Source organism: Grammomys surdaster, unplaced genomic scaffold, assembly GCF_004785775.1.
Source record: "Grammomys surdaster isolate TR1022 unplaced genomic scaffold, NIH_TR_1.0 184, whole genome shotgun sequence".
Classification (NCBI taxonomy): Eukaryota; Metazoa; Chordata; class Mammalia; order Rodentia; family Muridae; genus Grammomys; species Grammomys surdaster.
Window position 1 is genome coordinate 3,139,667 of NW_021604629.1, and position 13,691 is coordinate 3,153,357.

At 38.5% G+C, this 13,691-nt stretch overlaps 1 protein-coding gene across 1 annotated transcript in view; it reads left to right on the forward strand.

Annotated features, from left to right (window-relative positions):
- The window catches only part of Ipo7 (importin 7), a 36,131-nt gene extending 26,276 nt beyond the window's left edge, over positions 1 to 9,855 (forward strand). The window contains exons 16-25 of the mRNA XM_028768042.1: positions 967 to 1,095; positions 2,134 to 2,200; positions 2,282 to 2,407; positions 2,914 to 3,011; positions 3,833 to 3,928; positions 4,142 to 4,362; positions 4,443 to 4,648; positions 5,269 to 5,475; positions 7,172 to 7,288; positions 7,991 to 9,855. Of these exons, the coding sequence (XP_028623875.1) occupies positions 967 to 1,095; positions 2,134 to 2,200; positions 2,282 to 2,407; positions 2,914 to 3,011; positions 3,833 to 3,928; positions 4,142 to 4,362; positions 4,443 to 4,648; positions 5,269 to 5,475; positions 7,172 to 7,288; positions 7,991 to 8,088 (1,365 nt within the window). The 3' untranslated portion in view covers positions 8,089 to 9,855. The remainder of the gene's footprint in view (positions 1 to 966; positions 1,096 to 2,133; positions 2,201 to 2,281; positions 2,408 to 2,913; positions 3,012 to 3,832; positions 3,929 to 4,141; positions 4,363 to 4,442; positions 4,649 to 5,268; positions 5,476 to 7,171; positions 7,289 to 7,990) is intronic.
- The last annotated feature ends 3,836 nt before the right edge of the window (positions 9,856 to 13,691 follow it).

Genomic DNA, 13,691 nt, shown 5'->3' on the forward strand with positions numbered 1-13,691 from the left:
GTTTTATCCCTATAGCATGTCATAAGTGACTTGTTCTCCCTTGAAGCAAATATTCCCTGGAACTTACTGTGTACTGTGTACTACTTGACTAATATTTAACGCCTTTAATCCCAGCACTTGGGAGGCAGAGGCAGGCGAATTTCTGAGTTTGAGGCCAGCCTGGTCTACAGAGTGAGTTCCAGGACAGCCAGGGCTATACAGAGAAACCCTGTCTCGAACAACCCCCCCGCAAAAAAAAAAAAAAAACAAGAATAATTGGTATTATTACAAATGGCAAAGCAGATGGATAGAGGTGGTTCAGTTTTTCAGACTGATGTATGTTCTCCAGAGAACCTGGCTTTGACATGGCTCTGCCGTGTATGCTGAGAATTCTATCCAGCTCCAGTTCTAGATCATCTGATGCCCTCTTCTGGTTTATGTTAGCAGTCACCAGGCAGAGAATCTCAAAAACCACTCATAGATAAGTTAAATTTACAAAAAAATACAAATCAGCAGCTTGGTCAGTCTACCTGTATTTGGACATAGTAAAAATAAGGATCTCAGCATGTTCCTGGTTCCAGCAATGAATTCTGAGATCATTTGGTCCTTTGGTACTGATTATACTAAAGATAGCATAAGGGCATTCTGTAATCCTCCATAGAAAAGATCAAGAAAGAGATATCAAATGCCAGAGCAGTGCCAATTGGCTCTACACCCCCTCAGGCTTATTAAACCATTTAGAGCGATGGCTGTGCTCTCTGCTGGACATTGTATCAATGAACATCCCAGGTTAGGCTCAGCATGATGTTGTGTACTTGTAATCCTGCAATATGTTGTCTTTATGTGTGGTGGGCAGTATGTTTGAACCCTGCCTGGTGTATACAGCCTACCTCCTAATCTGGGGCTGTATGCATGTGGGTTTTTGTCTCCCCCAAACCTCAGACTATAGAACAAAACATTTAGTATATTTCTTTCCCATGATTCTAGGCAATGACGTTTAACCAAGTAATCCAGACTGGGCCAGATGAGGAAGGAAGTGATGACAAAGCAGTTACTGCTATGGGAATTCTAAATACAATTGACACACTTCTGAGTGTGGTTGAAGATCACAAAGAGGTAAAAACTAAACACGTATAGAAAAGTAAAAAGATACATGTAGGTATAATGCTATTCATATACTTTGATTTGTGTGTCTGTGTTTGTTCGGTGAGTGTTAGTTTTATGTACCCCTTGAAGCCTCTCAACCTGCCCTGATGACTACCCAATGCTTGGCTGTAAAGAATTTGGTGTCAATAACTGGGCTCTCTATATGTGTTTCAGATGTGTACAAAGTATTGTGTAACTTCATTAAGCCATTTTTGTATTCTGTTTTTTAATTAGAGATAGGCAGAATACATGTAAAATTATTTCCTTGTTTTTAATTTAACAAGTAAATATCTTTTAGAAGTTGAAAAGGGATTAATTAACATGTTATATGTTTGAAATTAATGTCTTTTGTATCTAATTTGTAGATAAATTTTACCTTGTGCATATAATACTTGAATGTTCTGCACAGGTTAGAGAGGGCTCCACGGAGTTGGTGTTTCCCATTAATCTTGATGGAGTGTAGACTTAAGCTTACATACTTCATATACTACCTGGTGATTTGAAAAAATAGAACAGTGCATAGTAACGTGATCATTTAGTCATGACAGAAACAGGAGGATCTCTGAGTTCTCTTTAGTCTGGTCCACATAGTCAGCTCCAGGGAACCCAACACTACTTTGTAAGACTCAGTTTCAGAAATCAAAGGAGAAAAAATGGAAATTACCTAGAATTACTGTTTTCTTTCAGACAATTTCGGTATAAATCAACCACAGTGACTTTCTAGTTTCATCTGTACTGAGCTTATATGTGTGATGCACATACTGAAAGGACATACTTTCTTAAGCGTATTTGTCATACTGTTTTCCCATTATATTTTTTCCATAAATAAATAAGTGGTACCTTGTTTTTCTCCTTGTAGTGATGGGCAGTTAAATGTCAATGCTAGATTTGTTCAGAATTTTTGGTGTGTTTTAGAGCAGATTCAATTGTGGTTTTATTATGCTTTTTTATTTAAAAAACAAATATGACATAAGCTAGGATTCCTTATCAGTTCATCTTCTCTTTTAGATAACCCAGCAGCTGGAGGGAATCTGCTTACAAGTCATTGGGACCGTTTTACAACAACATGTCTTAGGTATTAACACCTCTGATTTAACTCTTTTATATTACTTAGGATGAATAGGCACTTTATGACAACTTGGCTATTTTCTTCTAGAATTCTATGAGGAGATCTTTTCTTTGGCACATAGTCTGACATGTCAACAAGTGTCTCCACAGATGTGGCAGTTACTGCCTCTTGTATTTGAGGTATTTCAGCAAGATGGCTTTGATTACTTTACAGGTAAAGTCAAATCAAAAGTGTGGAGTGTTTACTTTTCCTCTGCCCCCTATTATGATCACACATAGCTTATAATTTGAAGGGTGTGTGCCCTCTGCTGCTTTAACTGCTATGTTGTTTAGAAAATTGTTAACAATTAATGGCCAAAAATGAAATGTATATTAATTTGTTTTGTTGGGATTTTTGGTACTCTTCCCTTTTTTAAAAAAAAACATATCCATAATTTATATAAATAAGGGTACATGTACATACTATTTCTGTTCAGTGTAAAGGATAGAGACATTACATTTGCCTTTTGGTGAGGAAATTTGAAGAAAAAAAGATGAAGATACTTTATTATAAAATGTGTGAGATTGGTATGATGGTGCCTCATATCAGCATTTGGAGGGAAGTGTATCAGGAGTTCAAAGTCATCCAGTTTAAGATTAGCTTCGGCTATAAGAGAGTATAAGAGTAAAGGGCACATAACAAATGATACAAAATTGATTTTTTTCTTTTTTTTACTGTAGACATGATGCCTCTTCTACATAACTATGTAACAGTTGATACAGACACCCTTCTATCTGATACCAAGTATCTTGAGATGATATACAGTATGTGTAAAAAGGTAGGCCCATTTTATAATGCGAGAGGTTGTTATGAAATGATAAAGATACATACACTTCTTAATTGTGCTGAATACAGCACACCTGGATCAAACAATGGCTTTAAAGTTACAAAGAAATTCTTTTGGAGATTTAATCATGGTTGTGGGTTGGAGCAGGACTAGGAGTCAAGGTTGTCATTGTATATAGCAAGTTTGAGCTCTTGACCAAATAATTGAAATGAAACAATGGGTTGGTAATAATAGTTCAATGAGCACTTGCCCAGCAAATAGAATATTCTGGATGGACTATAACTTGTTTTTTTTTTCCTGTCTGTCTGTCTGACCTTAGAGAGGTTTGCAGAAGGGAATCCAAGGGTTTGGCTGCATATGATGGCACACGCCCTTAATTCTAACACTGTGTTAGAGCCTTATCCTAGTCTATATAGTGAGAATTAAATAGTGAAACCCTATCTTCAGGCAAACAAAAAGGAACTACTTTTGGCTTTTTATTTTATATTTTGTGGTATCAGAGATCCTCCCTCAGCCTAGGTCTTTGATTACAAACATGTGCTATCACATTTGGGATAGTGAGTTTTTTGTTTTGTTTGTTGTTCTTTACTAGGAGGACAAGTTTTCCTTGAGGAAAGGTTAAGTTTTCTAGCTCATACCTCTGTGAGAGAACTTAATATTTGTTAGTATGCAAGAGTCCAGAATAAGAGTTCTATCTATCCTTTCTACAATGAACATATATTTACAAACATGTCAAGTTGAAATGTAAATACATACATAGTTATACATAGAGTGGAGATTATATTTCATAATTCATATTCTGTGTTGATCAGGTTCTTACTGGAGTTGCAGGAGAAGATGCAGAGTGCCATGCAGCAAAATTGTTAGAGGTCATCATTCTACAGTGCAAAGGCCGGGGTATCGATCAGGTCAGTGAGACTCCTTTTCTGTTCAAGGCTTAGCATGTTGGTCTTTGTTGTACTTTTTTGATGGGAGTATGTATATTCTATGTATTATTATAACCTGAATGAACAACTTTAACAAAGTTGCGTAAAATAATTATGTTTAATGCATATTTTGCTGTCATGTAAATTAGCTCTGATTAAAGAGCTTTGATAAAATCTTGTAATCTCTCTTTACAGTGTATTCCGTTATTTGTGGAAGCAGCTTTAGAGAGACTGACAAGAGAGGTTAAAACAAGTGAACTCCGAACAATGTGCCTGCAGGTTGCAATTGCAGCATTGTATTATAATCCACACCTACTGCTTAATACCTTAGAAAATCTTCGCTTCCCAAATAATGTTGAACCTGTTACAAATCATTTTATCACACAATGGCTTAATGATGTTGACTGCTTTCTGGGGTAAGCACCAATAAATTGTAGATCTATGAGTGACTCTGTAAAATTGACAAAAATGAAATTACCACTATTTTCTGTTTTAGGCTTCATGACAGGAAGATGTGTGTGCTTGGCCTGTGTGCCCTTATTGATATGGAACAAATACCACAGGTTTTAAATCAGGTTTCGGGACAGATTTTGCCAGCATTTATCCTTTTATTTAATGGATTAAAAAGAGCATATGCCTGCCATGCAGAACATGAGAATGACAGTGACGACGATGACGATGCCGAGGATGAGGATGAAACTGGTAAGGGATTTATGCTGTGTGTCTGCTTAAGAGTGTCAGAGTTCCCTGTCACAGGGGCGTAGGCTCTCCAATTCATACAGAGAGAAATTTGTAATTTTTCTGTCTTTCTGACAAAAGATACTATAATTTAGCTATATTGGAGTAAACTGATTGGAAGCACTGATTTTATTTAGGAGAGAGAGAGGGTGCCCTTGAGAGTTTCAGAAAAAGCCAGTGTCTTAGTACTCATTTACTCCCAGCACTCAGGCAGCAGGGTCATGCAGATTTTTCGAGGCCAGCATGGTCTGACCAGAGCAAGTTACAGGTCTTCTTCAGTAAGAGACTGAAGACTACCAATGTAAATTGAATTTGATACAATTAGTTCTCAAGAAACAAATACATCAGAACCAGTTTTCCTCCTCTGGGTTTTATTACTTTATTGTCAGTTAAATTTTATTTGGGCTTCATGGACACCTGTGGTGATTTTTTTTTTCTTTTATTGCTGGACATGTCATTTAAACACTTAATTCCTGGAACTGTTCAATTTTTTCAAGATTTAGAATTTCCTAAGAGTGTTGAATTAAATGTTACTTTGCTGAGTAACAGAACATTTCATTGTTTATAAACAATTTAAATCGCAGAAGAACTGGGTAGTGATGAAGATGATATTGATGAAGATGGGCAGGAATATTTGGAGATCCTGGCTAAACAAGCTGGTGAAGATGGAGATGATGAAGATTGGGAAGAAGATGATGCTGAGGAGACTGCTCTGGAAGGCTATTCCACAATCATCGATGATGAAGACAACCCTGTTGATGAGTATCAAATCTTTAAAGCTATATTTCAAAGTAAGCCAATTTCTTATATGTAGAGCCATTTAACTGAACAATCTATTTTTGTTGTGTCTGTTCCTTAGACAAGAAGTGAAGCAAAGCTTTGACATACAAGGATTTCTTCCTATTTTGGGGACCGTAACCACCATGTTCACTTTCCTTTATTCTATTACATTTAGCTTATAATTAGAAAGAAAACTGTATTTCACCGGACAGTGGTGGTGCACCTCTTTAATCCCAGCACTTGGGAGGCAGAGGCAGGCGAATTTCTGAGTTCAAGGCCAGCCTGGTCTACAGAGTGAGTTCCAGGACAGCCAGGGCTACACAGAGAAACCCTGTCTCGAACAAAAACAAAAAAAAGAAAAGAAGACTGTCTTTAACTCAGATTTGCCTGCCTCTGCTTCCCTAGTGTTAGGATTAAAGGCGGGTACCACCACCACCCCCCAGCAGTTTAGATTATTTTAATTGCAAATTTTGTTTGTATGCCATTGTGTACACATAGGGGTCAAAGGATAGCTTGTGTTACTCAGTTCTCTTAAAATATAGGTTCTGTGAAATAGGTGCTTAGAAACCCAGGTCCTCTGCAAGAGCAAAAAGTACTGACTTATTTCTCTTATTACTGTGTATCCAGGAGTCTTTCTTTCCATTTTTTTAAGAAAGGATCTCCTTTATTTTAGCCTTGGCCTAGTTTGCTATCAGCTGAGGATGAACCTCCACTTCTTATTCACTTGCTTCATGCCCCCAAGTTCTAGAATTATAGATTCACAAAAACACATGGTTTATATAGCATCGGAGATCAGATCACCAGAGCTTCATACCACACAACCAGCCACTTGAAAAATTGCTGTGTGCACATTCTTGGCCTACATAGATGTTTCTAAGTACAGTTTTCTTTTCTTTCTCTCTCTCTCTCTCTCTCTTTCTTTCTTTCTTTCTTTCTTTCTTTCTTTCTTTCTTTCTTTCTTTCTTTCTTTCTTGCGGGGTGGGGGGGGTGTGAGACAGGGTTTCTATGTGTAGCCCTGGCTATCCTGGAACTCATTCTGTAGACCAGGCTGGCCTCAAGCTCAGAAATCTGCCTGCCTCTGCCTCCCAAGTGCTGGGATTAAAGGCGTGCACCACCACTGCCCGGCTAAGTGCAATTTTCTTACTCCATTCTAGTTTTTATTTTGTTCTGAGTTATTTGTACATGTGTCTCCAGTGGGTGTTCATACATGAATTTGGACCTATGGAGATCAGAGCATCTCCATAGGTATATCTCTTAGAGCTGGAGTAAACAGATACTGTGAGCCATATAATTTCTTCATTTTTCTGACCATTTGGAGACAATTTTCTTTATATATATATGAGGATTGCATACAGAGTATCTTCCTTCCCATGCTAGGTAAGCATTATCTTCCATCAAGTTATTCTCCAGGATTTGAGTTTGGAAAGCACTAAAATAAAGCATTTATTTTTAATCTCTTGTGGGAATTAGAGTAACTTTGTTTCTGTAGTCTATCAAGTTTGTTACTTTTATGAGCCAGGTAATTGAGGTGTATGCCTTTAACCCTAGTGGGGCTATAAAGAGGCAGTTGGTTCCTTGCCAGCCCCGTGTACAAAGAGAGATCTAGAACTATGCAGAATAACTGTTTTTGGTGAATAGAGGGAGGCTCTGATGAGACATTATTTATCTAATATTCCTTTCCTCATCTTCTCCCCCCCCACCCCCCAGCTATTCAAAATCGTAATCCTGTATGGTATCAAGCATTGACTCATGGTCTTAATGAAGAGCAAAGAAAACAGTTACAGGATATAGCAACTCTAGCTGATCAAAGAAGAGCAGCCCATGGTATGTTAATAAGCCATACTCTTTCTGATGCAATTAATGACTTTATAGAGCTTTAAAATAGATAATAGAGATGTTGTTGAAAATCTAAATTTTATACTTACCAATTTTCTTGCAAATATTAGAATCATATTTCATCTTTAAAGTTTTCAGCATGCAGCCGGGCGGTGGTGGCGCACGCCTTTAATCCCAGCACTTGGGAGGCAGAGGCAGGTGGATTTCTGAGTTCGAGGCCAGCCTGGTCTACAGAGTGAGTTCCAGGACAGCCAGGGCTACACAGAGAAACCCTGTCTCGGAAAACCAAAAAAAAAAAAAAAAAAAAAGTTTTCAGCATGCATTTAAAAATATATCCTTATACAATATGCAGCCTGTTCATTTGTCAGAAGTGTCAATATCCAGCTTGCCATTTGAATAGTCAAGGATCAAGCATAGCATTGTATGTATTTTATATTTTTGATTTAGCTGCATTTCACCCATTATTTATTCCTTTTGTGATGGAATTAATTTGCATTATGAAAAGTAAAAAGCCTTTTTTCTTTCATAGTAAATCATAATTGGCTAAGAACTCTGTATATATGTCTTATTGGGTTAAATTCTCCTTGTAGATGTATTGCCAGTTCCTTTTCCCCAAAAGGTGATGATCATATAGATGATCATTAATGTTTGGCGCCCCCCCCCCCCCCCCTTTTTGTTTTTGGTTTCTAGAGTCCAAAATGATTGAAAAGCATGGAGGATACAAATTCAGTGCTCCAGTTGTGCCAAGTTCTTTCAATTTTGGAGGCCCGGCACCAGGGATGAATTGAGTTTCCACTTTCTTTCCTGCTGTGTGAGTGTAGTGAAGAGCTTGTGTTCCTCCTAGTAGTGGTTCCAGAACCGGTTCATGTTATCTACTAACTGATCAATAGAAGGACAGAAACCCCAGGAGGTGGGAGCTGATCATGTAACCTGGCACTGGACGAGAAACTAGAGGGATTTGGGGAGGGGTTAACTTGGGGGGCTATTTTCTTTATTTTTTGAAGAAAGTAAGATCCTGACTCTGAAGCTTCAAGAGACACTGTGGAAACCTGAAATGAGGGGATGTCATGAAGGCAGCTTTTCTTTTTCTGAGGAAAAAAATAGGCATGGGCTACAGGACTATTTAAAATGTCTCATTTACAGTATAAAGTTCAAAGGTAGATGTAATTTTTACACCTAAGTATTTGTCCTATTTCTGTCTGTTCCTTACCATTGGGTATCCTTTATATGTAAATAAGATAGGGTAATCAGATAGCCTTATTCGGTCTTTATCATTTTCATTCACCAGATTGTTCCTATGTAGATTGGACATTTATTGTAGCACTACATAACTGATTTTAAATCTGTAAATGAATTAGCACTTTCATATTGAAACAAGCCTGCTAGCCTATGTATAAAAGCAAAACTGTTTGCTGTTTATAAAAAGGGATGTAAGGGGGTGGGGGCGGGGGTAATTTCAGGTTTAATTATTAATTTAAAAATGAACTAGCAATTTTGTATCTGGTGACTTTGTGGTGCACTCACCTCTGGTAGTGACTTGAATTCGGTATGTAAAAAGGGGTTAGTGATGTTTCATTGCTGCTAAAAATGGCAACTCCCTCTGTCCTTTTTTGTTCCTTAAAGCTCTCAGTGTACAAGTGGACATTTGGATACAAGACCTTGTGTAACAAACAGAGGTGATAACTGAAGCATGTAAATTGGATATAAAATTCTACTCTTAAAGAGTTGATCTAGAGTATGGCTAAACATCTATATATGCAATCTATTAAAAGAACTTAATTCGGCAATTATGTCTTGATCTGATTGCAGTTTATTCCTAATTGATCCCTATCCCCATTGACCTGTTTTTATCTTGTACCAGATAGAGTGCAAAATGTATTTAAGATGAATATCTGCCCACTCCCCTTTCCTCATTTCTTCTCCCATCTTGATTATGATATCTTATCCTAACTCTGAAGATTGAAGGCACATGGTTCCCTCTAAAAACCACTATTGATACCACTGCAGAAAAAAGCCAGCAACAACAGGGTAGCGGGGTGGGCCCCTCCCCTCTCTTCCTAATGCATGTTCAAACATAAGACTTTATTGATCTTAAACATCTGTCAGATGAGTCATACATTGGATTATTTTTTATATACATGTATACACAATATTTCAAATTGAAAGCAACATCTCAGTGGATTCAAAACTACTACATACTGTTGTCTAAAACAATTTATAATTGTACAAATGAAATGCACATATTGATATTTAAAATGCATAATTAAGAAAACCTTTTGTTGTTGTGTTTTTCTTGTGTACCAATACTTAAGCCAATAATGTTGGCACTGTTTTCTCTTTTGACGCTGAAGGAATTAAAGTATTTCTGAATATAATACTAAAATGTTGGCAAAAGGAAAGCAATGTCTAAATCTGTGGGTGCAAACTGTTAATCACGTGTGCTTCTACTCTTGTCTCATAGTTAGGACATCAAGTGTATACCCTCGTCTGCTTAAGGGAATGTCGATACTCTATAAAATCAATATAATAAAGGTGGAGTAGTTATTTATATCCAACATTGTGTGCAGAAGGGAGAATATTTTTAATGTTATCGGCTTCCTTTACATTTCTGTACCTAGTCTATTTTTTTTTTAAATCTCAGACTTCACTAATATTTAATCCAATTTTCATGTTGTTATTGGAAAACCATATTTTTATACACAATGAGAATACTCATTTACAGAGTTTTTAAATTTTTAAAAATTTGATGTTAGAATTGGTAGTTCTAGTTAGAATTTGATAGGCATACCTAAAATTTCATGATTTTTTTTTTTCTTACACTTAACCTGGAATTTTAAGTTTCTAGAAGATCCCATGTAGCCCTTGCTCCCTGAAACTTTGTAGACAAGGCTGCCCTTGAACTTTATGCATCCCTAACAGAGGATTGAAGGCCTGTGCCAGTCCTCGAAAAACAATTGGTCCTCTTAACCACTAAGCCATTTCTCAAGCCTCAGGTTTTTACAATGTCTGTGTGCCTGATGCCCAAAGGGAAGACTCCCAGAAGGAGTCTTCAGGAATCCAAGTTGGATTGTTAGCCGCTAGCCACTGTGTGTGGAGAGAATTGAACATGGGCTTCAAAAAAAGGCTGTGCTTTTAACCTGACCTACATCTCCTGACCCAGAACAGAGGTTCTCCAGTTGAACAACGAATAGTATTTCCCAGAGGTTTATTAGATACAGGTTGTAACTTCAGCTAAAGTAAACCAGTGATGCTTTATAGGCTCCCTTATTTGAGTGCAGTATATGAAGGCAAGGAAGCTTCATTATATAGAGTTGTGATGATAAGGGAAATTTCAAGGTGCTATGTGGTTGAAGGCCAGAACATATTCTCTAGGACTGTTCCTGTTAAGTTGGTCAGCTAGCCGGGCAGTGGTGGTGCATGCCTTTAATCCCAGCAATTGGGAGGCGGAGGCAGGCTGATTTCTGAGTTCTAGGCCAGACTGGTCTACAGTGAGTTCCAGGACAGCCAGTGCTGCACAGAGAAACCCTGTCTCAAACAACAACAACAACAAAGAAACTAAACAAAACAAAGAAGTTGGTCAGCTGTTATAGCTAGTATTATTGTACTGGAACCTTGTGGGTCAGGTTGCCATCATAGACACACCTCCCAGAGTAAAGATGTGCATTACTTTAGTTTTAATTCACTCATCTTAAGCCAAACATAGACCTGATAATGCAACAGTGTTGTCTTAGTTAGGGTTTTACTGCTGTGAACAGAGATAACAACCAAGGCAACTCTTATAAGGACAATATTTAATTGGGGCTGGCTTACAGGTTCAGAGGTTCAGTCCATTATCATCACAGCAGGAACATCCAGGCGGGCATGGTGCAGGAGGATCTTTATCTGAAAGCTGCTAGCAGAATACTGACTTCCATGCAGCTAGTATGAGGGTCTTCAAGCCCACACCCATAGTGACACACCTACTGCAACAAAGCCACACCTTCTAATAGTGCTACTCCCTGGGCTGAGGATATGCAAGCTTACCACAAGTGTATTCCCAGTTGATCTATGTTTGCCAGATAGAATCATAACTAATTTTTTGACACCTACAAGGAATTGACAGACTTATTCAGCTTGAGCATTAAGAGGGACTAGAACCCCCAAAACAAAAGTTTGAACATTTAGGCCTGGTAGTGGTGATAGCACATGCCTTTAGTCCCATCACGTCAGAGGCAGTTGGGTGATCCCTTAGGAACCAGCTTGGTCTACAGAATGAAGTCTAGGATAGCCCGGGTTACAGAGAAGCCCTGTCTCAAGGGGAGAATAAAAGCTGAGAAAGGAACCCTATATTAACTGATCATTTAATAGAGAATGGCCTTGATAAGAGCAAGTATCTACATTCAAAGGCATAGGTCTCAGCTCATATTTTCCAAAATGGCCTAAATAGTCCTAGGATTCCTAAAATGTCTTAATTTTAGATTAGATGAGGTTGAATAAGAAAACTTAGACTACATTTACATATTCAGAGGGTTATGACTACTTGAGCATCTTAGCAAGATATTTTAAAAAATGTGCTGGATGGCTTAGTGGTTAAGAACACTGACTGCTCTGTCAGGTCCTGAGTTCAATTCCCAGCAACCACATGGTGGCTCACAACCATCTCTAATGGTATCTAATTCCATCTTCTGGTGTGTCTAAATAAAGCAACAATGTACTCATAAATAATTTTTAAAATGTTATGACTTAATAACTCCTTAAAATTGTAACTCCAGTGGCAATAGTGCTTCCCTAGTTTCAATAAGGCTGGATTTGAGTCCAAAACATTAGCCCTTAAAAGCAACTGAGGAAATAGTAAATCACAGATCTGATTGGCTGGTATCCCAAAATATAACCTTAGTGGAAGGCTCTTGGTTCGTTCATTCTAGCACCACCCAAACATTACCACTACAAGATAAATTTAAAAACAGATATGCCTAGCATATCTAAAGTGCTCAGATTTGGTTCCTAGAAGCACATACTCATGCTTGCAAAGACATTTGTGATCTTAAAATGGTTACTGTAGAAGAGTTTCTTCAATGAATAGCCTGGGGTATAGGATTTACTAAACTTCATAAAAGCGACGGTTTAAATGTTTTGGTAAAATGCTATCTGGGACTGGGAAATGGCTCAGTGGTTCCAGAGATCCTAAATTCAATATCCAGCAACTACGTGGTGGGTCAAAACCATCTATAATGGGATCTCATGCCCTCTCCGGTCAGTGTCATATCCTATTTTTCAAGGGCCCAAAGTGTATTCGCAAATTCATTTTGTGTTCTTGGGGATTAAACCCATGTTACAAGTCAGACGATGGTAGCATATGCATTCGGAAGGTTAAATTAGGAAGGTTAATATTCTTATTAATATTGTTCAGAACCAGAGATGGTGGCACATGCCTATAATCCCATTACTGGCCATGTGTAGGTAGAAAGGTCCAAGAGTACCAAAACAGTAGCAGTGACATGTACCTGTCATTGCCACTCAGTAGGTGTTGCCAGTGGATTAGTGTCATCGATTGCCCCCTACATGCTATCTGGAGAATATGTGTTCTAGGTCCTGTTACCCTTCAAATGGCATTTGAGCACCAATTATGTAACTATGCCCTGGTCAGATTAACATTTAAAAATTGCAATTTATTGGGCCTGATAGTGTGGCATAGATTACTCTTAGCACTCTGGGAATTCAATGGGGATATCTCCCGCCAAATTCATAGCCTCAAGGAATACACTGCATACTTCAGTCTCAGATGGGTTGAGGTCAAGAGTAGGAAATACTTACTGTAGGTTCCGACTAGATTCGGTTACAAACTCCTAGCTATTTTTCGACTTATTTTATCTATGACATCATCTGAAATGCAAGTGACTGGTAATGCCGGTCAGCCTCCCTATCCTATTGGCAACTCTATTTAACTGCGGATTCTGCACGCTTATCTTTGAAATGCCTCATATTTGAAATGGTTTAAATAAAGGGTTGGACGGAGAGGACCAAAAAACATACCACACACGCCACAACTAATGTCTCAATAGGTTAAAGAACCCAAAAGATGCTTTCATTTTTCAGTTCCATACAACAGAGAAAGCGCATGCAAAGGAACGGAGCGACCCACAAGTCCACGGACACACCAGAGCATTCACTTTGCCTTCCAGCGGAAGCTCGGCTCCGCCGAATTTCAGCAGGAGCATAAAGCTCACCTTCCAAAGGCATGGCCGGTGCCGGAAGACTGGGGAAGGCCAGGCAGGTTCCAAACCCAGTCTCCGGCATCAGCTGGACTAGGTACACAGAGCCCCAAAGTGAAGGCCTCAGCGGGCTCCGAGAACCCCCAGGGAGCGCGTGGACCCCTCGTGCTACCCTACTCCTGACTCCATCTTTCCTTCCA